This window comes from Littorina saxatilis, linkage group LG8 (genome assembly GCF_037325665.1).
Source record: "Littorina saxatilis isolate snail1 linkage group LG8, US_GU_Lsax_2.0, whole genome shotgun sequence".
NCBI lineage: Eukaryota > Metazoa > Mollusca > Gastropoda > Littorinimorpha > Littorinidae > Littorina > Littorina saxatilis.
Genome location: NC_090252.1, coordinates 64,651,929 through 64,679,697, shown reverse-complemented (window position 1 = coordinate 64,679,697; position 27,769 = coordinate 64,651,929). Strand labels below are relative to the sequence as shown.

The following is a 27,769-nucleotide window of genomic DNA, read 5'->3' as shown; positions in this document are numbered from 1 at the left end:
ACCACTGAATGAATGGCACCGAAGTCATTTCTCAACAAAAAAAAAGATTTCCCTGGATTCCCTCCGATTTAGAGAATTTGAAGGCTCCTTTTGTAAGATGACGGCCTATAAACGGTTAATTGATGAAAGGAAGTAACGGTTGCAAGTTGGTGCCGATATAGTTTTAGCTAAGACGTGTACCTGTACATCTATCTATGACGTCACCATACAGGTACTGGAAACTCGGTCCAACAGATTCTCCTTACCTGGAAAAGCAACGCGAGGCAAACGATGTACGATTCACCCTAAGAGAGAAATGTGTGCTGGAATACTTTCTCTCTTCATGTAGTTATATAGGTATGACGTCAGCCGGGCGGCAGCATAAATAAACTCCAGACTGAATGCTTACCCGCCAATTTCATAACAAGTTACAATTATATTTTATCTCGAGAGAAAAAAGCATGTCAAGGTCTTGCAAGTGAAGCTAATTTGTGATAACGTTTGGTAGATTTTACCCCAAAATACGATTCATTAGAAAACGCACCGAATGGTTATTACGTCCCTTGAATGAGAAACGAAAGACTAGGCAATGAAGGAGATTTCTAAGTCAAAAGACAACTTTTCATCACGAAGAAAGACTCCATGAGTGGAATACGGGGTCCAAAGTTAGATCAGCAGTACTTTGGATGGGAGGGGGGATAGTCAGTATGGAGTTTATGTGAGATAAACAAGGCCGGCTGACGTCCTACCCATAGCCGCATGTCTTCTTCTCTTCAGTGCGAATAGATCCACCAACACTCACTCATTTCATGAAAACAGCGCATGTTAATCCGATATTGCATAGCCTAGGCCTACCCTAGAACTAGTCATGTTATTTTACTATGCTGAAACGGAACAGACATTATACAGAAACCAACGCATTCGTCTTTATCACGATCGCTCTCCAGAATCGAACTACATGTCGTCTTGGCTAGCGCGACGTGTACAACTTGGCAAACGTATGACGTAAAAGCTGAAGTTGATGACGTTATACGTACAGGATGTCCTACAGGTTCTACAAAAACAGTGTTATCTGGAAAACAATGTCACCGCACATTTCTCATGTCTTGTTGACAGCCCTGCTGTGCTTGCTGCAAACGGGTAAGCATTTATATTGTCTGTACTTCCAAACTTACGCTGACGTTCTTATGCCTGTGTCCATATGCTGCCGTGTTTCAGGGAGGATTACCGAACTGAGCTCTGCATATCTGGAGCGAGTGTTTGTGTAAGTGTTTGCGTTTGTGCAGGCGGGGGGGGGGGGGTGCATGCTTGTTCGTGCGTGTGTTTGTGTGTGAGCGTGCGTGTATGTGTGTGTGTGTGTGTGTGTGTGTGTGTGTGTGTGTGTGTGTGTGTGTGTGTGTGTGTATGCGACTGATTTTCTGTGCGTGCGTGCATGCGCGAATGTGTGTGTGTGTGTGTGTGTGTGTGTATGTGTGGGTTTGAGTGTGTGTGTGTGTGTGTGTGTGTGTGTGTGTGTGTGTGTGTGTGTGTGTGTGTGCGAGTGATTGTCTGTGCAAGTGATTGTCTGTTTGTGCGAAATTATTGTAAAGGTTTTAGAAAAACACAGGTACAGCTAGTCTTACCTATAAACCTGGTTTCTGTGTGTGTGTGTGTGTGTGTGTGTGTGTGTGTGTGTGTGTGTGTGTGTGTGTGTGTGTGTGTGTGTGTGTGTGTGTGTGTGTGTGAATGATAACGAAAGGCTTCGAAACGGCTACACCGAACGAGACGGGAATTTCAGGGTATGTTCCTTGCCACTTGAGTCGTGTCATAGGGTACTTTTGGAAAACCAAACCTGAAAGGAGTCGTTAAAAACAACGAATAACAGTGTATCCTAAGATCATGCCAGTCTGAGCTGACCAAACTTGGGTCACATCTCCTTACAATGTCGTCAATTTATTTCGTCACTGTCTTGCTGCGTCATGTCAACACAAGACTGAATTGGTACGCGAAATGTTCCATTCTTCAAATCAGCTTTCGTAATCCCTGATCGTTTGACTGTTGAGAAAAGCATCGTCATACATTGCGGTAAAGCAGCTGAATATGAAAAGAAAAGGAAGCCTGCAGAAGGAGATTTTGCTCTTTCAAAACACTCTGAAAAAAAAATTCTTCCTTGAAAAAAAGGGGCAGAACACACGTCGCGTTAATAAGCTTATTGGGGGTATTCTTTCTTTGAATTCCATTTTTGAATTGCCGTGGATCTGTTTGCGACTATTTTTAGAGCTGTGCCTTAAAAGGAAACGGTACACTTTCGAAGAAGTCTGGATCGTTTGCTCCGGAACTGCAACGACGATATGGCAAAACCAAAACATCTGGATCAATGTGCGGAAACAGGCTGGTAGAGTCACATTTTTTTGTATAGGGTTTGGAAGAACTGCTCATAATTTACATAGCGCTCCGGCCCAGTTTTGTTTTTGTCGTTATTTGTTTTGAGCGACGCACGAGTAGCACGCCGGAGGAAGGAGTACGAGATGCCAACATATAATGCACTATGCATGCACTTTTCTTGTCGGTCGGATATAAACAATAGAAGCTCCAGTCGGAAGAGCTTCAGACGGAAACATTGTTCCTCTGTCACCAGATCATTGCCTCTGGGACAGAACTGACCCTTATGTACATCCCCTCACACACAGGGATCAGAGGCAATGATATGGCTGACTGAGCAGCAAAAGAGGCTGTCACAGATCAAGCAGCATTTCATGACCTAAAATTAACAAAGACGGAAGCAAAACACAAAATGGCCAAAGTTGCCTGGTGTAACTGGGACACAGAACTAAAAACAGAAGGCAATTGATGCCCATGGTTGGCTTATTCTGCCCCGACAAACAAAACAAAACAGGCCTACACTCCCCACCCCCCTCCTTAAAATACTTCGCAGAATTCACACGGATGGATGCGCTTACAAGTTCTTTCCCCGTTTCTGTGAATGTGGACAGTTGCTATCTATTTTACACCTCTTTGACCGCTGCCAATCACTCCAACAAGATTTCCGCAACCTACACACCCTTGTCAACGAACACAAACTGAAACCCCATGAGGTTTTAGATAAACATTGCACGCTTCAATGGAAGCCAGCATACACCCTGTGTCACTCAATATATAAGGCCGAAATAGGACATCTGTTCTGAAAACCTCATCCCCTTTCCTCCTTCCCACCCCTCAATCCTCTCTCCCACCGACCCCCCCCCCCCCCCCTCCCCTCCCACGCCCAACAACTAAAGCGCCTAAAACACAAAGCATAGCTATACTCAATTGATCAAACAAGGCTTAAGCACATAATGCCCTCCTACCTGAACTTAAGTTCCCCATTGATGATTCTGATATATTATTTTAGCAAGTTATTTCAATATTTTCCTTTGGCTAAATTAAGATTTTTTTAAATTTAAAATTGTTTTTTTTTAATAACTTATTCAGCCACAAATATAAACATATTCTACATACATAAAAAACAAATAAGCCTACAAAACCGCTCCAGTCCAACCATATTCCGCGTACACAATCATTACTTCCATCCCCATTTTGAAATATCGCAACAACAGACTTCCAGATATATAACACGATCATATGTGTTCTCTGTTTGCATGTTTGTCCAGTGTCTTGTCCCCACATAAAGCACATTAACTCTACCTGTCCCACGATAGGCCAAATGGTTCTAAGAGGACGTTACAACTAATTATCATCATCAAGCTACAGTCACTGAAGGCCCACAGGAGCAAGATAGTGAAAGATCGGCCACAGTTCTCTGCAGCGCGTGCAGGTCCATCACGTGACACAGTGTTGGTAAGAAAATAACTTTGCTGTGACGTGTGTGTTACCTCATTCATTGACAAGATTAGCAAAATCATACTCTTTTTTCCCCTCATCCTTGAACAGTGGGTCAGTTGCTTTATCTTTGAACCCTTCAGTTTTCTTGCTTTGTTAATCAAGCGATAGCAATTAGTTTACACACGTACGTGTGTGTTAATAATCCGTGCATTGGCAGCTGTATCAAAGGCTTGTATCACTAACTCAACATGTCCCTCTCGGTGTGTATGATTGCAGGTGATTGTCAAATTGCCGGCCCCACCTCGATCAGAACCACCCCAAGTCCACCACAGCTGACCTTGACTCCCAATGTGTCTGACGATGATGGAGAACAATTTATTTTTGAATGTAAGGCATCTACCATTGGATCAGGAGAAAATGTGGTGTTATTAAACATTCAGCGAGTGCTGCACGCCAATCCCAATGCTGACCCTGTTACGATAGCAGGAGCATCATGCTTAGCAAACGGGGGACAGGCAGGTTTGCCACCCAGGGCACCTCAAGGAGCCAGTGTGACTGGCGGTCTCGGTCAGAGTCAGGCCCAGAAGTCCGTGACACTGACCCTGAACAGAGTAGGCTGTGGTGATGCCGGGACGTACTACTGTAATGCTAAAACACAGGATGTCAGCTTTAATACCAAGAGATATGAGAGTCAGATAAATTTTACAGTTCAAGGTGAGTGGTTTTCTATCATACCTTTACTTGTGCCAATCATTTCTCATGATACCGGCTATTCAGACTTGGTCGTGTAACGGACGTTTTCTTCCACACGAGATTACGTTGATCGTCTAACGAAGCCGTTAGGCCGAATAGGTATCAGCTATTCGAGTGTGGGAGAACGCGTCTGTCACACGACCAAGTCTGAATAGCATTTCATGTGTCACAGCTTCAACAGAGGAATTTGTGAACAGAAAAAACGAGTAACAGCGGGAGGAATGAAAGCCATGTGTGCATTTTTGGTCTTTTGGAGGAACGAGTGCGAGTTTGATTCCGTTCTTGCCATGCCCCAAAGCGTGTAAAGGCCCAAGCTACACGATCGGTTTCGCACGTACGTTTGAGGCGGACGGCTCAGACCTGATCGTCTCAGAGGAACGGAACGCTTGCCACACCATGCTCCTGAGACGTACGAGGTGAAGGTCCCACATTTGACGTCTGCTGCATAGACAGCAGGAACAGGTCTCGATGTTGCTGGTTTTTATAATTTTTACTTCCATGGTTCCATAGATTCCAAATCGTCGCCAAGATTCAGGTTGATGAGATATTTTGATTCCGAATCGGCAAGTTTTGATGCTGAACTGACCGCCATTTGCAAAGTGGGTGTCGACTGAAAGACGTGCGCTCATTGGCCGGAGGATGCTTGCCATCCGTTCGGAATAGATCCAGCTGTATTTCGAACGGACGGGACAAGGCGGATGCTGTCAAGCGTGTGAGACGTACGGTTCGGATGCCACACGGTCGGTTTGTGGTCAGTTTCGGGTGGTCGGTCTCAAACGTAGGGGCGAAACCGATCGTGTATCTTGGCCTTAACATACAATCTTGCACACGTTTGTTATTGTAGGGGAAAAGAAGTAAAGCGTGAGAAAAAGCACATATGTTGCAGACGACTTGAACTAAACATGAAAAGTTACAAACCATTTAATAAAATGCATATAAAAAATGGAAAATATGACGTCATTAATCATCATCACAATTTATTGCACTGTAGATCATGTGCCGTCATTCCATGCTTTCATTCAGGAAGGCAGTTTATCTGCCGAAATATTGATAAATAAAAGTACCCAACCTGGTTACTGTTTTTTGTATTTTATTTAAACAATGGAACAATCAGATGTTTGGTGGCTTAGTGTAAGACCAGCTTTTGTTGTTGGTTAGAGGGGAGCATATAGCATTAAGTCTTCAGTTTCATTTTTATCGACCAAGGCCGAACTCTAACCAAGACTTCTTGCATATGTAGTCTCTGTGATGACTCTTTTTCAGTGATGTTTGACGTCCAGGCCGACAGATTGAACCCAGTGCCATTCACCATGACCCTGTTGTAACCCCGTCCTGTGTGTAATGTGTGCAGTGAACCCAGGGCCCATCACCATGACCCTGTTGTAACCCCGTCATGTGTGTAATGTGTGCAGTGAACCCAGGGCCCATCACTATGACCCTGGTGTAACCCCGTCCTGTGTGTAATGTGTGCAGTGAACCCAGTGCCATTCACCATGACCCTGTTGTAACCCCGTCCTGTGTGTAATGTGTGCAGTGAACCCATGACCCATCACCATGACCCTGTTGTAACCCCGTGCTGTGTGTAATGTGTGCAGTGAACCCAGGGCCCATCACTATGACCCTGTTGTAACCCCGTCCTGTGTGTAATGTGTGCAGTGAACCCAGGACCCATCACCACGACCCTGGTGTAACCCCGTCCTGTGTGTAATGTGTGCAGTGAACCCAGGGCCCATCACCATGACCCTGTTGTAACCCTGTCCTGTGTTTAATGTGTGCAGTGAACCCAGGGCCCATCACCATGACCCTGTTGTAACCCCGTCATGTGTGTAATGTGTACAGTGAACCCAGGGCCCATCACCATGACCCTGTTGTAACCCCGTCCTGTGTGTAATGTGTGCAGTGAACCCAGGGCCAATCTCCATGACCCTGTTGTAACCCAGTCCTGTGTGTAATGTGTGCAGTGAACCCAGGGCCAATATCCATGACCCTGTTGTAACCCTGTCCTGTGTTTAATGTGTGCAGTGAACCCAGGGCCCATCACCATGACCCTGTTGTAACCCCGTCGTGTGTGTAATGTGTACAGTGAACCCAGGGCCCATCACCATGACCCTGTTGTAACCCCGTCCTGTGTGTAATGTGTGCAGTGAACCCAGGGCCAATCTCCATGACCCTGTTGTAACCCAGTCCTGTGTGTAATGTGTGCAGTGAACCCAGGGCCCATATCCATGACCCTGTTGTAACCCCGTCCTGTGTGTAATGTGTGCAGTGAACCCAAGGGGAATCTCCATGACCCTGTTGTAACCCCGTCCTGTGTGTAATGTGCGCAGTGAACCCAGGGCCAATTTCAATTACCCTGTTGTAACCCCGTCCTGTGTGTAATGTGTGCAGTGAACCCAGGGCCCATCACCATGACCCTGTTGTAACCCTGTCCTGTGTATAATGTGTGCAGTGAACCCAGGGCCCATCACTATGACCCTGTTGTAACCCCGTCATGTGTGTAATGTGTACAGTGAACCCAGGGCCCATCACTATGACCCTGTTGTAACCCCGTCCTGTGTGTAATGTGCGCAGTGAACCCAGGGCCCATCTCCATGACCCTGTTGTAACCCCGCCATGTGTGTAATGTGTGAAGTGAACCCAGGGCCCATCTCCATGACCCTGTTGTAACCCAGTCCTGTGTGTAATGTGTGCAGTGAACCCAGGGCCAATATCCATGACCCTGTTGTAACCGCGTCCTGTGTGTAATGTGTGCAGTGAACCCAGGGGCAATCTCCATGACCCTGTTGTAACCCCGTCCAGTGTGTAATGTGCGCAGTGAAATCAGGGCCCATCACCATGACCCTGTTGTAACCCAGTCCTGTGTGTAATGTGTGCAGTGAACCCAGGGCCCATCACCATGACCCTGTTGTAACCCCGTCCTGTGTGTAATGTGTGCAGTGAACCCAGGGCCCATCACCATGACCCTGTTGTAACCCCGTCATGTGTGTAATGTGTGCAGTGAACCCAGGACCCATCACCACAACCCTGTTGTAACCCCGTCCTGTGAGTAATGTGTGCAGTGAACCCAGGGCCAATTTCAATGACCCTGTTGTAACCCCGTCCTGTAGGTAATGTGTGCAGTGAACCCAGGGCCCAGCACCATGACCCTGTTGTAACCCTGTCCTGTGTGTAATGTGTGCAGTGAACCCAGGGCCCATCACTATGACCCTGTTGTAACCCCGTTCTGTGTGTAATGTGTACAGTGAACCCAGGGCCCATCACCATGACCCTGTTGTAACCCTGTCCTGTGTGTAATGTGTGCAGTGAACCCAGGGCCCATCACTATGACGTATTGACCCTGTTGTAACCCCGTCCTGTGTGTAATGTGTACAGTGAACCCAGTGCCCATCACCATGACCCTGTTGTAACCCCGTCCTGTGTGTAATGTGTGCAGGGAGCCCAGGGCCCATCACTATGACCCTGTTGTAACCCCGTCCTGTGTGTAATGTGTACAGTGAACCCAGGGCCCATCACCATGACCCTGTTGTAACCCCGTCCTGTGTGTAATGTGTGCAGGGAGCCCAGGGCCCATCACCATGACCCTGTTGTGACCCTGTCCTGTGTGTAATGTGTACAGTGAACCCAGGGCCCATCACCATGACCCTGTTGTAACCCCGTCCTGTGTGTAATGTGTGCAGTGAACCCAGGGCCCATCACTATGACCCTGTTGTAACCCCGTCCTGTGTGTAATGTGTACAGTGAACCCAGGGCCCATCACCATGACCCTGTTGTAACCCTGTCCTGTGTGTAATGTGTGCAGTGAACCCAGGGCCCATCACTATGACGTATTGACCCTGTTGTAACCCCGTCCTGTGTGTAATGTGTACAGTGAACCCAGGGCCCATCACCATGACCCTGTTGTAACCCCGTCCTGTGTGTAATGTGTGCAGGGAGCCCAGGGCCCATCACTATGACCCTGTTGTAACCCCGTCATGTGTGTAATGTGTACAGTGAACCCAGGGCCCATCACCATGACCCTGTTGTAACCCCGTCCTGTGTGCAATGTGTGCAGTGAACCCAGGGCCCATCACCATGACCCTGTTGTAACCCCGTCCTGTGTGCAATGTGTGCAGTGAACCCAGGGCCCATCACCATGACCCTGTTGTAACCCCGTCCTGTGTGTAATGTGTGCAGTGAACCCAGGGCCAATCTCCATGACCCTGTTGTAACCCAGTCCTGTGTGTAATGTGTGCAGTGAACCCAGGGCCAATATCCATGACCCTGTTGTAACCCCGTCCTGTGTGTAATGTGTGCAGTGAACCCAGGGCCCATCTCCATGACCCTGTTGTAACCCCGTCGTGTGTGTAATGTGTACCGTGAACCCAGGGCCCATCACCATGACCCTGTTGTAACCCCGTCCTGTGTGTAATGTGTGCAGTGAACCCAGGGCCAATCTCCATGACCCTGTTGTAACCCAGTCCTGTGTGTAATGTGTGCAGTGAACCCAGGGCCAATATCCATGACCCTGTTGTAACCCCGTCCTGTGTGTAATGTGTGCAGTGAACCCAAGGGGAATCTCCATGACCCTGTTGTAACCCCGTCCTGTGTGTAATGTGCGCAGAGAACCCAGGGCCAATTTCAATTACCCTGTTGTAACCCCGTCCTGTGTGTAATGTGTGCAGTGAACCCAGGGCCCATCACCATGACCCTGTTGTAACCCCATCCTGTGTGTAATGTGTGCAGTGAACCCAGGGCCCATCACTATGACCCTGTTGTAACCCCGTCATGTGTGTAATGTGTACAGTGAACCCAGGGCCCATCACTATGACCCTGTTGTAACCCCGTCCTGTGTGTAATGTGCGCAGTGAACCCAGGGCCCATCTCCATGACCCTGTTGTAACCCCGCCATGTGTGTAATGTGTGAAGTGAACCCAGGGCCCATCTCCATGACCCTGTTGTAACCCCGTCCTGTGAGTAATGTGTGCAGTGAACCCAGGGCCAATTTCAATGACCCTGTTGTAACCGCGTCCTGTGTGTAATGTGTGCAGTGAACCCAGGGGCAATCTCCATGACCCTGTTGTAACCCCGTCCAGTGTGTAATGTGCGCAGTGAAACCAGGGCCCATCACCATGACCCTGTTGTAACCCAGTCCTGTGTGTAATGTGTGCAGTGAACCCAGGGCCCATCACCATGACCCTGTTGTAACCCCGTCCTGTGTGTAATGTGTGCAGTGAACCCAGGGCCCATCACTATGACCCTGTTGTAACCCCGTCATGTGTGTAATGTGTACAGTGAACCCAGGACCCATCACCACAACCCTGTTGTAACCCCGTCCTGTGAGTAATGTGTACAGTGAACCCAGGGCCAATTTCAATGACCCTGTTGTAACCCCGTCCTGTAGGTAATGTGTGCAGTGAACCCAGGGCCCAGCACCATGACCCTGTTGTAACCCTGTCCTGTGTGTAATGTGTGCAGTGAACCCAGGGCCCATCACTATGACCCTGTTGTAACCCCGTTCTGTGTGTAATGTGTACAGTGAACCCAGGGCCCATCACCATGACCCTGTTGTTACCCTGTCCTGTGTGTAATGTGTGCAGTGAACCCAGGGCCCATCACTATGACGTATTGACCCTGTTGTAACCCCGTCCTGTGTGTAATGTGTACAGTGAACCCAGGGCCCATCACCATGACCCTGTTGTAACCCCGTCCTGTGTGTAATGTGTGCAGGGAGCCCAGGGCCCATCACTATGACCCTGTTGTAACCCCGTCCTGTGTGTAATGTGTGCAGTGAACCCAGGGCCCATCACCATGACCCTGTTGTAACCCCGTCCTGTGTGTAATGTGTGCAGGGAGCCCAGGGCCCATCACCATGACCCTGTTGTGACCCTGTCCTGTGTGTAATGTGTGCAGTGAACCCAGGGCCCATCACCATGACCCTGTTGTAACCCCGTCCTGTGTGTAATGTGTGCAGTGAACCCAGGGCCCATCACTATGACCCTGTTGTAACCCCGTCCTGTGTGTAATGTGTACAGTGAACCCAGGGCCCATCACCATGACCCTGTTGTAACCCTGTCATGTGTGTAATGTGTGCAGTGAACCCAGGGCCCATCACTATGACGTATTGACCCTGTTGTAACCCCGTCCTGTGTGTAATGTGTACAGTGAACCCAGGGCCCATCACCATGACCCTGTTGTAACCCCGTCCTGTGTGTAATGTGTGCAGGGAGCCCAGGGCCCATCACTATGACCCTGTTGTAACCCCGTCATGTGTGTAATGTGTGCAGTGAACCCAGGACCCATCACCATGACCCTGTTGTAACCCCGTCCTGTGTGTAATGTGTGCAGGGAGCCCAGGGCCCATCACCATGACCCTGTTGTGACCCTGTCCTGTGTGTAATGTGTGCAGTGAACCCAGGGCCCATAACCATGACCCTGTTGTAACCCCGTCCTGTGTGTAATGTGTGCAGTGAACCCAGGGCCCATCACCATGACCCTGTTGTAACCCCGTCCTGTGTGTAGTGTGTGTAGTGAACCCAGGGCCCATCACTATGACCCTGTTGTAACCCCGTCCTGTGTGTAATATGTGCAGTGAACCCAGGGCCCATCACCATGACCCTGTTGTAACCCCGTCCTGTGTGGAATGTGTGCAGTGAACCCAGGGCCCATCACTATGACCCTGTTGTAACCCCGTCCTGTGTGTAATGTGTGCAGGGAGCCCAGGGCCCATCACCATGACCCTGTTGTAACCCCTTCCTGTGTGTAATGTGTGCAGTGAACCCAGGGCCCATCACCATGACCCTGTTGTAACCCCGTCATGTGTGTAATGTGTACAGGGAGCCCAGGGCCCATCACTATGACCCTGTTGTAACCCTGTCCTGTGTGTAATGTGTGCAGTGAACCCAGGGCCCATCACTATGACCCTGTTGTAACCCCGTCCTGTGTGTAATGTGTGCAGGGAGCCCAGGGCCCATCACCATGACCCTGTTGTAACCCCGCCCTGTGTGTAATGTGTGCAGTGAACACAGGGCCAATCTCCATGACCCTGTTGTAACCCCGTCCTGTGTGTAATGTGTGCAGGGAGCCCAGGGCCCATCACAATAACACCGCTGATCACGTCAGGTACTGGATGTTGCTCTGTTGGACAGACACTTAGAATGACCTGTGGCCAGTTTGTTGGAGTAGACGACAACTCGTCGCAGGTAAGATCGACAGCTGCGATCTTCAGACACATGTATGAAGAGACAGATACATAGACAGACAGATGAATAGGCAGACATATGTATAGGCAGACAGATGTATAGAGATGTATTATGTAGACAGATGTAAATTTGGATGTTTCAATTTAAAATCGTTATATGACAACCCATCGACTCTCATCAAGTGACCGACTGTAATAATGCCGTTTTCCATCCAATTTCTGTTAAAAAATAACCTTTTTATCAATGCAAATAATTATGTACATTATAATACAGACGCTCTGAAGCAAAATCACCCAAGGAGATGGGGACACATTTGCATGCAAAATGCTTATAATGTTTGAAAACATCTCTCCAGAAAGGATTCTGAACTCTTTGCATCAATATGTTTCCAAACTCACCTCCTCTCTTGTAAATGTTATGTACAAGTGGACACAGAGCTTGTAGAAGTTTAGTTACTTTTCCTTCACTACAAAGGACTCGCTGTAACCATGATATCTTCAGAGCTGACAAAAAGCATTTCAAATCCACCATTTTAAGCCCCCCCTCTTCAAACGACTGATATACTGTTGTTCTCTTTATTCTATCTTTCTTACCATCCCATAGAAATGAAAATAATAACCTATTCAAATCAAACAAAAACTTATCATCAGGGTCTGGTAAACTCATACACAGATGAGTTAACTTAGACAGCGCCAAACTCCTAATAACTGTTATTTTTCCAAAGGGGGTTAAATTTCTTCTGGACCAGGACCTGAACAAATTCTCAATTTCTACCAATTTATCTTCATAATTAAGGGGTATAATGTCATCTAAGTTGACTGAAAAAACAATGCCAAGAGTTTTAAATGTTACAGGGTTCCAACTGAGCATAAGTTTCGGCATGAATTTAATATTACAATTTTTATGTGAGCCTATCCAGACTGCCGTGGTTTTCTCATAATTCATTTTAAGACCGGATATAGAGGCAAATTGCTTCAAAACGTTCATACATGCACATGAAGGTTGAAGGCTTAGCCGTATCTTCCAACCTGTCCTTTAAACATGTACTGGTAACGCTTGTCAAACCTCTGTGGTGTGAGACACACTAAGGGTTGTCTCTCGTTCACAGCACAACTGGGTCTGGGGCACACTAAAGGTTGTCTCTCGTTCACAGCACAACTGGGTCTGGGACACACTAAAGGTTGTCTCTCGTTCACAGCACAACTGGGTCTGGGACACACTAAAGGTTGTCTCTCGTTTACAGCACAACTGGGTCTGGGGCACACTAAAGGTTGTCTCTCGTTCACAGCACAACTGGGTCTGGGGCACACTAAAGGTTGTCTCTCGTTCACAGCACAACTGGGTCTGGGACACACTAAAGGTTGTCTCTCGTTCACAGCACAACTGGGTCTGGGACACACTAAAGGTTGTCTCTCGTTCACAGCACAACTGGGTCTGGGACACACTAAAGGTTGTCTCTCGTTCACAGCACAACTGGGTCTGGGACACACTAAAGGTTGTCTCTCGTTCACAGCACAACTGGGTCTGGGACACACTAAAGGTTGTCTCTCGTTCACAGCACAACTGAGTCTGGGACACACTAAAGGTTGTCTCTCGTTCACAGCACAACTGGGTCTGGGACACACTAAAGGTTGTCTCTCGTTCACAGCACAACTGGGTCTGGGACACACTAAAGGTTGTCTCTCGTTCACAGCACAACTGGGTCTGGGACACACTAAAGGTTGTCTCTCGTTCACAGCACAACTGGGTCTGGGACACACTAAAGGTTGTCTCTCGTTCACAGCACAACTGGGTCTGGGACACACTAAAGGTTGTCTCTCGTTCACAGCACAACTGGGTCTGGGACACACTAAAGGTTGTCTCTCGTTCACAGCATAACTGGGTCTGGGACACACTAAAGGTTGTCTCTCGTTCACAGCACAACTGGGTCTGGGACACACTAAAGGTTGTCTCTCGTTCACAGCACAACTGGGTCTGGGACACACTAAAGGTTGTCTCTCGTTCACAGCACAACAGGGTCTGGGACACACTAAAGGTTGTCTCTCGTTCACAGCACAACTGGGTCTGGGAATTCAAGGACAAGAACGATACAGACTGGCAGTCCTACGCCGTCATAGGAAACCCCACATCGGACATCACACAACGTATACCGCCATCAACAGACCCGTGCTACAAACATCATTCCAGTTCACTGTCACGACGGCTGACCCTTGAGGACTCTGAACGACAGTACCGGTGTTATGTGAACGGCAGGGTGACTGGCCAAGGCGTGGACAAGGCAAAGGTTCACCCTCTCGGCACTTTACAGGCCCCAGGTAGGCTGACATGTTTATCATAACATTGTATTCAAGGCGAGTACATGACAAAGGTTCACCATGTCGGCACTTTACAGGCCCCAGGTAGGCTGACATGTTTATCATAACCCTGTAGTCAAGACGAGTACATGACAAAGGTTCACCATGTCGGCACTTTACAGGCCCCAGGTAGGCTGACATGTTTATCATAACCCTGTAGTCAAGGCGAGTACATGACAAAGGTTCACGATGTCGGCTTTTTACAGGCCCGAGGTAGGCTGACATGTTTATCATAACATTGTAGTCAAGGCAAGCACATGACAAAGGTTCACCATGTCGGCACTTTACAGGCCCCAGGTAGGCTGACATGTTTATCATAAACCTGTAGTAAAGGCGAGTACATGACAAAGGTTCACCATGTCGGTACTTTACAGGCCCCAGGTAGGCTGACATGTGTATCATAACCCTGTAGTCAAGACGAGTACATGACAAAGGTTCACCATGTCGGCACTTTACAGGCCCCAGGTAGGCTGACATGTTTATCATAACCCTGTAGTCAAGGCGAGTACATGACAAAGGTTCACCATGTCGGCACTTTACAGGCCCCAGGTAGGCTGACATGTTTATCATAACATTGTAGTCAAGGCGAGTACATGACAAAGGTTCACCATGTCGGCACTTTACAGGCCCCAGGTAGGCTCACATGTTTATCATAACCCTGTAGTCAAGACGAGTACATGACAAAGGTTCACCATGTTGGCACTTTACAGGCCCCAGGTAGGCTGGCATGTGTATCATAACCCTGTAGTCAAGGCGAGTACATGACAAAGGTTCACCATGTCGGCACTGTACAGGCCCCAGGTAGGCTGACATGTTTATCATAACCCTGTAGTCAAGACGAGTACATGACAAAGGTTCACCATGTCGGCACTTTACAGGCCCCAGGTAGGCTGGCATGTGTATCATAACCCTGTAGTCAAGACGAGTACATGACAAAGGTTCACCATGTCGGCACTTTACAGGCCCCAGGTAGGCTGACATGTTTATCATAACACTGTAGTCAAGACGAGTACATGACAAAGGTTCACCATGTCGGCACTTTACAGGCCCCAGGTAGGCTGACATGTGTATCATAACACTGTAGTCAAGACGAGTACATGACAAAGGTTCACCATGTCGGCACTTTACAGGCCCCAGGTAGGCTGCCATGTGTATCATAACCCTGTAGTCAAGGCGAGTACAAGGCAAAGGTTCACCATGTCGGTACTTTACAGGCCCCAGGTAGGCTGACATGTGTATCATAACCCTGTAGTCAAGGCGAGTACAAGGCAAAGGTTCACCATGTCGGCACTTTACAGGCCCCAGGTAGGCTGACATGTGTATCATAACACTGTAGTCAAGACGAGTACATGACAGAGGTTCACCATGTCGGCACTTTACAGGCCCCAGGTAGGCTGACATGTGTATCATAACCCTGTAGTCAAGGCTAGTACATGACAGAGGTTCACCATGTCGGCACTTTACAGGCCCCAGGTAGGCTGACATGTGTATCATAACCCTGTAGTCAAGACGAGTACATGACAAAGGTTCACCATGTCGGTACTTTACAGGCCCCAGGTAGGCTGACATGTGTATCATAACCCTGTAGTCAAGGCGAGTACATCACAAAGGTTCACCATGTCGGTACTTTACAGGCCCCAGGTAGGCTGACATGTGTATCATAACCCTGTAGTCAAGGCGAGTACATGACAAAGGTTCACCATGTCGGTACTTTACAGGCCCCAGGTAGGCTGACATGTTTATCATAACCCTGTAGTCAAGGCGAGTACATGACAAAGGTTCACCATGTCGGTACTTTACAGGCCCCAGGTAGGCTGACATGTTTATCATAACATTGTAGTCAAGGCGAGTACATGACAAAGGTTCACCATGTCGGCACTTTACAGGCCCCAGGTAGGCTGACATGTTTATCATAACATTGTAGTCAAGGCGAGTACATGACAAAGGTTCACCATGTCGGCACTGTACAGGCCCCAGGTAGGCTGACATGTGTATCATAACATTGTAGTCAAGGCGAGTACATGACAAAGGTTCACCATGTCGGTACTTTACAGGCCCCAGGTAGGCTGACATGTGTATCATAACATTGTAGTCAAGGCGAGTACATGACAAAGGTTCACCATGTCGGTACTTTACAGGCCCCAGGTAGGCTGACATGTTTATCATAACATTGTAGTCAAGGCGAGTACATGACAAAGGTTCACCATGTCGGCACTGTACAGGCCCCAGGTAGGCTGACATGTGTATCATAACATTGTAGTCAAGGCGAGTACATGACAAAGGTTCACCATGTCGGCACTGTACAGGCCCCAGGTAGGCTGACATGTTTATCATAACCCTGTAGTCAAGGCTAGTACATGACAAAGGTTCACCATGTCGGCACTTTACAGGCCCCAGGTAGGCTGACATGTTTATCATAACATTGTAGTCAAGACGAGTACATGACAAAGGTTCACCATGTCGGCACTGTACAGGCCCCAGGTAGGCTGACATGTGTATCATAACATTGTAGTCAAGACGAGTACATGACAAAGGTTCACCATGTCGGCACTTTACAGGCCCCAGGTAGGCTGACATGTGTATCATAACATTGTAGTCAAGACGAGTACATGACAAAGGTTCACCATGTCGGCACTGTACAGGCCCCAGGTAGGCTGACATGTGTATCATAACACTGTAGTCAAGACGAGTACATGACAAAGGTTCACCATGTCGGCACTGTACAGGCCCCAGGTAGGCTGACATGTTTATCATAACATTGTAGTCAAGGCGAGTACATGACAAAGGTTCACCATGTCGGCACTGTACAGGCCCCAGGTAGGCTGACATGTGTATCATAACATTGTAGTCAAGGCGAGTACATGACAAAGGTTCACCATGTCGGCACTGTACAGGCCCCAGGTAGGCTGACATGTTTATCATAACATTGTAGTCAAGGCGAGTACATGACAAAGGTTCACCATGTCGGCACTGTACAGGCCCCAGGTAGGCTGACATGTGTATCATAACATTGTAGTCAAGGCGAGTACATGACAAAGGTTCACCATGTCGGCACTGTACAGGCCCCAGGTAGGCTGACATGTTTATCATAACATTGTAGTCAAGGCGAGTACATGACAAAGGTTCACCATGTCGGTACTTTACAGGCCCCAGGTAGGCTGACATGTTTATCATAACACTGTAGTCAAGGCGAGTACATGCTGTGTGTTGTCCGTCCTTCGTGGTTCAAGATGACTGCAGTCTCAAGGTACGCTGGGATGCCTGGTTCAATGAATCATGAGGTGTTTGATGAGGTCTATCCTTGCCAGGAAACCCCTATGGCATGAATGGCGTACAAGGGAAGGTTCAGCTATTGGGGTACTGGCAGCTGTGGCTTTGTGGAGTGTACGCTTTTACTCTGCAACAGCAGTTGTGTATTCAGCTCTCTGGGCATCACAGCAAATCAGATTGTGCCGATTCGGTGTGATCTGGGCAAGCTGATAGCTCTCTGGGCATCACAGCAAATCAGATTGTGCCGATTCGGTGTGATCTGGGCAAGCTGATAGCTCTCTGGGCATCACAGCAAATCAGATTGTGCCGATTCGGTGTGATCTGGGCAAGCTGATAGCTCTCTGGGCATCACAGCAAATCAGATTGTGCCGATTCGGTGTGATCTGGGCAAGCCGCTAGCTCTCTGGGCATCACAGCAAATCAGATTGTGCCGATTCGGTGTGATCTGGGCAAGCTGCTCTCTGGAGTCAACCTGGATGTCGAAGTCGTTCAGGGACGCTTTTAGGGTGTCTTTAAACGTGCCTGTTCTTTTGCCCTCCAACAGCACGATATGGGATGCAGTGATCTGGCATGCAGCAGGTATGCCCAACTGACATGTCTTTTCCCTAGCGTTGGTTCCTAAGTCAGTGTTAAGGCACACTACTGCTCAAAGTCTTTTTTCAGCGTTGGTTCTCAAGTCAGTGTCAAGGCACACTACTGCTCAAAGTCTTTTTCCCAGCGTTGGTTCTTAAGGGGTTACTTGTGTGTTCAAATCGCGTGAAAGAAACATTACACATTTTGTGCACAGGTTCCTTTAAGCAATATGGACACATCTGTGCAAAGAAAAAAGGGGGTCGACGTATTAACTTTTTTTTTAGAATTTTTTTACTGGGGGTTGTCAAGTACGATTTTGCGAAAAACACTGCGATTTTTAACATGATCCCAACTGACATATTTAGCTCTACAAATAATAAATGAGACATTAGTTTGTGTATATAAATGAATGGAGAGTATAACTTTATCATAAAACGGTACTTATCAACGTGCATTTTCAGAAAATGATCGAGGTTTATCGAGGGCGTACACATAAAATTATCACTCCTTTAGTAGTAAAAACGTATTTAAAAAAAATTCGCGTGAAAGAAACATTACACATTTTGTGCACAGGTTCCTCTAAGCAATATGGACACATCTGTGCAAAGAAAAAAGGGGGTCGACGTATTAATTTTTTTTTTAGAATTTTTTTACCGGGGGTTGTCAAGTACGATTTTGCGAAAAACACTGCGATTCTTAAGGGGTTACTTGTGTGTTCAAATCGCGTGAAAGAAACATTACACATTTTGTGCACAGGTTCCTCTAAGCAATATGGACACATCTGTGCAAAGAAAAAAAGAGGTTGACGTATTAACTTTTGTTTTAGAATTTTTTTTACTGGGGGTTGTCAAGTACGATTTTGCGAAAAACACTGCGATTCTTAACATGATCCCGACTGACATATTTAGCTCTACAAATGATAAATGAAACATTAGTTTGTGTATATAAATGAATGGAGAGTATAACTTTATCATAAAACGGTACTTATCAACGTGCATTTTCAGAAAATGATCGAGGTTTCTCGAGGGCGTACACATAAAATTATCACTCCTTTAGTAGTAAAAACGTATTTAAAAAAAATTCGCTCGACAGAAACATAACTAAACTTAAACACAGCTAAGTTCACTGTATACATATACAATACCTGTAAACAAAATAAGTTGTTGCCTTAGTGTCTGCTTCACAATTATTCCCGTACCAACCCCACCCCCATTATCATCTTGACTGACAAAAATGATAAAAAGAAATAATTTGGGAGCGCTGGACTTGTGATACATGAGTTTGAATCAGGGTGAAGGGTTGGGGGTCGGAACATTTGTGTGCAAAGTTTCATGAAGATCTGTCCAGTAAATTTCTATGAATCGCACACCACACACACACACACGTATATATAATATATATGGCCTGGGGCGATTGTAGCTTCCCTTCTTCGTGTCCAGCTCTCTCTCTCTCTCTCTCTCTCTCTCTCTCTCTCTCTCTCTCTCTCTCTCTCTCTCTCTCTCTCTCTCTCTCTCTCTCTCTCTCTCTCTCTCTCTCTCTCTCTCTCTCTCTCTCTGTCTTTGCGAATATGATTTTGAAGCGCATTACATAAAGTCGGTATCTGATATCTAAAGTCCTGATATTTTGGATGCGGAGGAATTTTTCCTGGTGATGATCTGAGGTAACGGAATTGTTCATGCATTCTGAGGGAATTTGACAGGTATCGGGGTGTGTGTGTGTGGGTGTGTGGGGGGGGGGTTGGTGGTGTGGGGGGGGGCTTTTGTTGTGGGGTAAATGATTAAAACGCCTGCACCCTAACTATGAAAGCAGCCACACGCATACTCACAGAGACACAGAGGCACGCATGTTTGTGTGACGGTTTGCACGAATGACCATTGAAAATTAGTTTTTGATAAAAACAAGCGACATTTCCTTTGAGCACACAGGTGCTCAGCCAATGTGTATTGAAACTTGTTCAATTATCTCAAAATGTCATAACGTTTGGCAATATAATTATTTAACAACAACAAAAAGACTACCGGATTCCGTACATAAAAAAATCAGGGGCTGTAACAACAATTCGCGGCATTGGACTGTGGGAGCAAGGACCTACATTCTAATGGATGGCTGGCTTTGGATCTAGGTCACTTTAGTGGGAATATCGGTCAACTTTGAAACCTGAGGACCAGCCACTTCCGGTTCCCCTTTCAGAGTAATGAGATTGCTGGGGCCGTAGAATTTTTCATCCAGTTTTGTCCTTTTTTTTCTCCAAAATTGATATTAGTCGGAAGAAACAAGCACACGTGTGACACGTGTGGTGGGGGTATTTCCCGGCGAGTTTTCAGTGTTGTTGTTGTTGCGAAGCGAAGCGGCTTCCCAGTGCGGAAGGCAGGCAGTTTGTGCATCAAACAATGTTGTTGTGATGGATGGATGAGTGAGTGATGAGGGTGAATGAGTTAGTTAAACTGTGACTGAATATCTATTGATTTATTGATATTAAAGTGAACATTAGGGGGGGGGGGGGTTCGAAATGCACCATTGTGCACTCGCCTTGATGTAAGGAACACTACTGCAGTCTCTAACAGCTTCAAAGTGGGTTAGACAGGCTCTTGATAAAGACTGAGGCAAAATGTGCCAAATCACACATTGTCTTGAAAGAAGGAAAAATCTTCATTTGTCACCTTTCTGCACTTTTTTGACTTTGATTGCATAGCCACAATGGTCACAGACAAGATGCAGCAAACAGATTTGAAAAAGACCCCAAACTGAACTTGTTATGACTATTTGTAACCCCTCTCACCTTTTTGACTTGGCCGTACCCAAGCAAAAAGGCAAAAAAAATCATAACTAATTCCATGTTGATTTTTGGTGGGGTGGACCTATTGTTCCAGACTCGCCTTGATTAGAGCAACACTAGTGCAGTGTCCAACAGCTTTTAAAATTTGTTTTGACCTCTTGACAATGTACATGTCAACAATCCCTGACTGTTGTGTAGTAAGAAAAAAATCTTCATTTTTCCCCTTTCTCCACCTTTTTGAGTGTCAGTGCATAGCCACAATGGTCACAGAAAAGATGCAGCAAACAGATTTGAAAAAGACCCAAAAGTGAACTTGTTATGACTATTTCTAACCTTTCCTACCTTGTTCACTTGGCCGTACCCAAGCCAAAAAATCATAACTAATTCCATGTTGACTTTTTGGTGGGGTGGACCTATTGTTCCAGACTCGCCTTGATTAGAGCAACACTAGTGCAGTGTTCAACAGCTTTTAAAATTTGTTTTGACCTCTTGACAATGTACATGTAAACATGTAACCCTAATCCCTGACTGTTGTGCAGTAAGAACAAATCTTCATTTCTCCCCTTTCTCCACTTTTTTGTGTGTCAGTGCATAGCCACAATGGTCACAGAAAAGATGCATCAAACAGATTTGAAAAAGACCCAAAACTGAATTTGTTATGAATATTTCTCATCTTTTTTGGACTTAAAAAAATGTGTCCAAAAAAAACAACACCCAAAATCTTCATTTTTCCCTTCTTCAAAATTTGTCCAAAAAAAAAACAACACCCAAAATCTTCATTTTTCCCTTCTTCACCTTTTTGACTGTCAGTGCATAGCCACAATGGTCACAGAAAAGATGCAGCAAACAGATTTGAAAAAGACCCCAAACTGAACTTGTTATGACTATTTGTAACCCCTCTCACCTTTTTGACTTGGCCGTACCCAAGCAAAAAGGCAAAAAAAATCATAACTAATTCCATGTTGACTTTTGGTGGGGTGGACCTATTGTTCCAGACTCGCCTTGATTAGAGCAACACTAGTGCAGTGTCCAACAGCTTTTAAAATTTGTTTTGACCTCTTGACAATGTACATGTCAACAATCCCTGACTATCCCTGACTGTAAACATGTAAACATGTAACACTAATCCCCGACTGTTGTGCAGTAAGAACAAATCTTCATTTCTCCCTTTTCTCCACTTATTTGTGTGTCAGTGCATAGCCACAATGGTCACAGAAAAAATGCATCAAACAGATTTGAAAAAGACCCAAAACTGAATTTGTTATGAATATTTCTCATCTTTTTCTTCATTTTCCCCCTTTCTCCACTTTCTCTTTCATGAGGAAGGGATAATCACACATAGTACGCCAGTGAGGTTAGAATGGTGAGGTGGGGTCTGAGGCTGGTAAGGGATTTGGGGGTAGGACCGACGAGAGGGCACGGATTCGGCGGTTCGCCGTGTCGAGTCAACTTCATATAGATCTGTGCAGGCGATCAACAGCCCCAGCCGATCTGGATCTGTTCAAGTCAAAAGTAAAGTCAAGGATACGAAGAAGTTTACCGAAAAACATCGATCCCAAGGACTCATGTTGTAACTTTTCAAAGCAGTTACATTCAATCAAAGCTCTATCCACATTAAACCGAACGGGAATCGTCGAAGATCCACGCAACTTCACTGCAATGTCGAAAACGAACTCATAATGTCACCGCAGATCTATAGTTGGTTTTGGTTTTGTGTCGCAGCAAAGAAACGAAGCAAATCTCCGGCTTTTATTTCACACTAAAAAACCGTTCATTTAGCGGGTTATCAAAATATATTTCTTTGAGGTTGCAAGGCAATGGCATCGCTGAGATGTACTCCTTCGAACACACGACACAGGTTAGAAATTGACTTCATTTGGGCGCTTTTTACGGCCAAAACAGAGTGAGCTTTTTGACGGGTTTATGGAAAAATCACTTCGGGGGCAGGTCTAAAATCCTGTGTACAGTGCCAAATCATACATCATTCAAAAGAGCAAAGTATGTTCTTTATTCTAACATATGGGCTAGGGTAAGTCATAGATATAAATAGACAGTGTCTGTCTATTATATCTGTATAGGCAAGTGTATTCCATTCCTTCGATAGTCTCGTCATCTACACTTGCGTGAACAATGCAATTTTGAGTCTGTTTTGCATAAAAGACCTGCGAGATTTGTAGAAGTCAAAACAACAACTTACAGTCCAGCCTCTCAACTTTCGTTCCATGCAATTTGTTTGTCTGTACGTATAGACTGAGGGGTGCCCCGAAATGATTTGTAATCACAACATTCACAGACTTCAAATACGCCATTGAAAACTCGTCCACGTGCGTTTTAGATATATACTTGGGTGACTAAAACTGTCGTACCTACCAAAGGCCGCTTCGCGTAAGAAAATGATTACCAGAGTCGCAAGGCTCGGGATTTTTTTTACAAGAAATTTATATTTCGTTGTTCTAGTCCGAATGAATATGAAGATATGGCGAGTTGAAAACGCCGATTCTTTCGCCAGAAACACGTCTGTTTCCACACCGGAAAGAAGGAATGGACTGAGCTACTAGAAGCACGGCGCCGTGCGTACAATCGATCGAATGATGTTATTCACACAATACCATTTGGCGATCTCTAAAAAATCATTTAAAAACGAACTAGTTGACATGTAATGAAACTATTTACTGAAATCAAGAAGTATCTTAGTTCTAGCCGTGCATATGACACACCCTTTCGCGAAAGCACACTGAACCGTGCGTATACGCATTCGCACCCGCAAACCACCAACCCAGGCGGGTTATCCAGATCCAGATCCAGATCCAGATCCAAGGGAAGTAACTCAGTGAGTATAAACATGAGCAAGAACCGCAACCCGAACACACTCGTAACACCTTAAGTCAGTGTCAAGGCACACTACTCCTCAAAATCTGTCTCTCAGTGCTGGTTCTTAAGTCAGTGTCAAGGCACACTACTCATCAAAATCTGTTTCCCAGCGTTGGTTGTTAAGTCAGTGTTAAGGCACATTTCCACAACTGCTCACAGTCTTTTTCCCAGCGTTAGTTCTTAAGTCAGTGTCAAGGCACACTACTCCTCAAAATCTGTTTGCCAGCGTTGGTTCTTAAGTCAGTGTTAAGGCACACTACTGCTCAAAGTCTCTTTCCCAGCGTTAGTTCTTAAAGTCAGTGTCAAGGCACACTACTGCTCTAAGTCTCTTTCCCAGCGTTGGTTCTGAAGTGAGTGTCAAGACACACTACTGCTCAAAGTCTCTTTCCCAGCGTTGGTTCTAAGTCAGTGACGGGCGCAGTGGCGTGGTGGTAAGACGTCGACCTCCTAATCGGGAGGTCGTGAGTTCGAATCCCGGTCGCTGCCGCCTGGTGGGTTAAGAGTGGAGATTTTTCCGTTCTCCCAGGTCAACTTATGTGCAGACCTGCAAGTGACTTAACCCCCTTCGTGTGTACACGCAAGCACAAAACCAAGGGCGCACGGAAAAGATCCTGTAATCCATGTCAGAGTTCGGTGGGACTATAGAAACACGAAAATACCCAGCATGCTTCCTCCGAAAGCGGCGTATGGCTGCCCAAAAGGCGGGGTAAAAACGGCCAGTCATACTCGTAAAATTCGAGGGAGTTTCAGCCCACGAACGCAGAAGAAGAAGAAGAAGGTTCTAAGTCAGTGTTAAGGCACACTACTGCTCTAAGTCTCTTTCCCAGCGTTAGTTCTTAAGTCAGTGTTAAGGTACACTTCCATACCTGCTCAAAGTCTCTTTCCCAGAGTTGGTTCTTATGTCGGTGTTAAGGTACACTTCCACTACTGCTCAAAGTCTCTTTCCCAGAGTTGGTTCTTAAGTCGGTGTTAAGGTACACTTCCACTACTGCTCAAAGTCTCTTTCCCAGAGTTGGTTCTTAAGTCGGTGTTAAGGTACACTACTGCTCAAAGTCTCTTTCCCAGAGTTGGTTCTTAAGTCAGTGTTAAGGCACACTACTGCTCAAAGTCTCTTTCCCAGCGTTGGTTCTTAAGTCAGTGTTAAGGCACACTACTGCTCAAAGTCTCTTTCCCAGAGTTGGTTCTTAAGTCGGTGTTATGGTACACTTCCACTACTGCTCTAAGTCTTTTTCCCAGCGTTGGTTCTTAAGTCAGTGTTAAGGCACACTACTGCTCTAAGTCTCTTTCCCAGCGTTAGTTCTTAAGTCAGTGTTAAGGTACACTTCCATACCTGCTCAAAGTCTCTTTCCCAGAGTTGGTTCTTATGTCGGTGTTAAGGTACACTTCCACAACTGCTCAAATCTCTTTCCCAGCGTTAGTTCTTAAGTCAGTGTTAAGGTAGACTACCGAAGTTTAGATCTGAAGATTGAATTGAAACAATCTGAGCAGTTATACAAATACAAATAAAAATATGTCATTTTCTGTCCAAGGCGACGAGGAGAACGGCAAGAGCGAGACAGGGGTCAAGGACAACAAAGAAAAGACCGAGACAGAGGTCAAGGCCAACAAAGAAAATGCATCACAAACCAGCGCTACGAACTGGCTGGCGATCGGTCTTGGTGTGGCGGGAGCTGTTGCCTGTCTCGGTGTCGGTCTCGGCGTCGCGCTCCACTGCAAGAGGAAAGCGAGCGGTCAACAGAGCAGCCCCGAGACCGCCATGAACACCGGTGACACCGCACTCGTCGGTCAGTCTGGCCAAGACCCATACGACGCTATAGACGATAATGCCAGCGAGGCCAGTGCAGCGTCTGACGCCAACACGGCCAGTGTTGCCTCGTCCGATGTAGAATAATGCTGAACCCATTCCGGTTTATGTTGACATTTAATATCAAGTCACATGCGCAATCAAAAGCTTCATATTACTGTAGGCTGTCCATCTGTAAACGAAACAATCACCTTGATGTTGTTTAATCTAGAACTTACAAACTTTAAATTTACAGATTTTCACAATGCGATGATTCCAAGACAAGATGTACAGCTGGCTTACCCTCACAAGATACCAAGGTCACTATAGGATCGAGCTGACATACATCACACACCTGCAGGATTGATTGATAACATCCCGTTTTTGTGAACTGATATTTGAGCTAGAGCGGGAGATCATTTGTTTGTTATTTTTATTGCACATACCGGGGGTGCGTCGTATTAGCATTTGCATTTCTGGTATAATGTTAGGTCACAGTGACGCCCCTGGTATATTGTTAGGTCACAGTGATGCCCCTGGTGTAATGTTAGGTCACAGTGACGCCCCTGGTATAATGTTAGGTCACACTGACGCCCCTGGTATAATGTTAGATCACAGTGAAGCCCCTGGTGTAATGTTAGGTCACAGTGACGCCCCTGGTATAATGTTAGGTCACAGTGACGCCCCTGGTATATTGTTAGGTCACAGTGACGCCCCTGGTGTAATGTTAGGTCACAGTGACGCCCCTGGTGTAATGGTAGGTCACAGTGACGCCCCTGGTGTAATGTTAGGTCACAGTGACGCCCCTGGTGTAATGTAGGTCACAGTGACGCCCCTGGTGTAATGTTAGGTCACAGTGACGCCCCTGGTATAATGTTAGGTCACAGTGACGCCCCTGGTATAATGTTAGGTCACAGTGACGCCCCTGGTGTAATGTTAGGTCACAGTAACGCCCCTGGTATAATTTTAGGTCACAGTGACGCCCCTGGTATAATGTTAGGTCACAGTGACGCCCCTGGTATAATGTTAGGTCACAGTGACGCCCGTGGTGTAATGTTAGGTCACAGTGACGCCCCTGGTATAATGTTAGGTCACAGTGACGCCCCTGGTATAATGTTAGGTCACAGTGACGCCCCTGGTGTAATGTTAGGTCACAGTGACACCCCTGGTATAATGTTAGGTCAACGTGACGCCCCTGGTATAATGTTGGGTCACAGTGATGCCCCTGGTGTAATGTTAGGTCAAAGTGACGCCCCTGGTATAATGTTAGGTCACAGTGACGCCCCTGGGGTAATGTTAGGTCACAGTGACGCCCCTGGTATAATATTATGTCACAGTAACGCCCCTGGTGTAATGTTAGGTCACAGTGACGCCCCTGGTATAATGTTAGGTCACAGTGACGCCCCTGGTATAATGTTAGGTCACAATGACGCCCCTGGTATAATGTTAGATCACAGTGACGCCCCTGGTGTAATGTTAGGTCACAGTGACGCCCCTGGTATAATGTTAGGTCACAGTGGCGCCCCTGGTGTAATGTTAGGTCACAGTGACGCCCCTGGTATAATGTTAGGTCACAGTGACGCCCCTGGTATAATGTTAGGTCACAGTGACGCCCCTTGTATAATGTTAGGTCACAGTGACGCCCCTGGTGTAATGTTAGGTCACAGTGACGCCCCCGGTATAATGTTAGGTCACAGTGACGTTCCTGGTGTAATGGTAGGTCACAGTGACGCCCCTGGTATAATGTTAGGTCACAGTGACGCCCCTGGTATAATGTTAGGTCACAGTGACGCCCCTGGTGTAATGTTAGGTCACAGTGACGCCCCTGGTATAATGTTAGGTCGCAGTGACGCCCCTGGTATAATGTTAGGTCACAGTGACGCCCTTGGTAGGACATTATCATTTGCTTGAAAGTTTGGCAGTAGATCAGCAGTCAATTTGCGTCAGGTTGATACTTTGTGTGACGAAGGTGAGGCATACGAGCGGGTGGTCTTCTTGTTAGGTGTGGCACCATACATGTCGCAATCAGTGTTGGACTGTGTTAATTCAACTTAACAGGCTTGAACAGAAAAACACTTGTTTTAATTTGTTTTTACTTATAGTAAACTTTTATACTATATAAAAGCTGCAATTATAAGCGGCGTTATTGTTTAGGCCTTTCTATTGTTTTTGTGGCTATTATATTAGTGCAAACCTGTTTATATCAGATGTATTCATTGAACAGATTATTACTCGGTATTTCAATGCCGTGATTTGTCATAACACAATGTCGTCGTCTTTCAGTCGAAAAAACCCACACAGAAACTACTTTCGATGTTTTCACTGTCCGTGCTTGCGTGAGTTCGTGCGTTCGTGCGCACGTGCTTGGGTGCTCGCGCGGGTGCGTGCGCGCGTGTGTATTGTGTGTGTGTGTGTGTGTGTCAGGGGCGGA

General features: G+C 46.5%; 2 protein-coding genes across 2 annotated transcripts in view; one reads left to right on the top strand and one right to left on the bottom strand.

Annotated features, from left to right (window-relative positions):
* Positions 1-27,769, bottom strand: part of LOC138974160 (uncharacterized) — a 318,701-nt gene that overhangs the window by 222,909 nt on the left and 68,023 nt on the right. The gene's annotated exons all lie outside the window — the stretch shown is intronic.
* Positions 1,009-25,651, top strand: LOC138974140 (uncharacterized). Its single transcript, XM_070346829.1, has 5 exons — positions 1,009-1,119; positions 4,057-4,494; positions 11,590-11,711; positions 13,765-14,026; positions 25,085-25,651. The coding sequence occupies exons 1-5, from the start codon at positions 1,020-1,022 to the stop codon at positions 25,444-25,446; spliced, it is 1,284 nt and encodes a 427-aa protein (XP_070202930.1). The 5' UTR covers positions 1,009-1,019; the 3' UTR covers positions 25,447-25,651.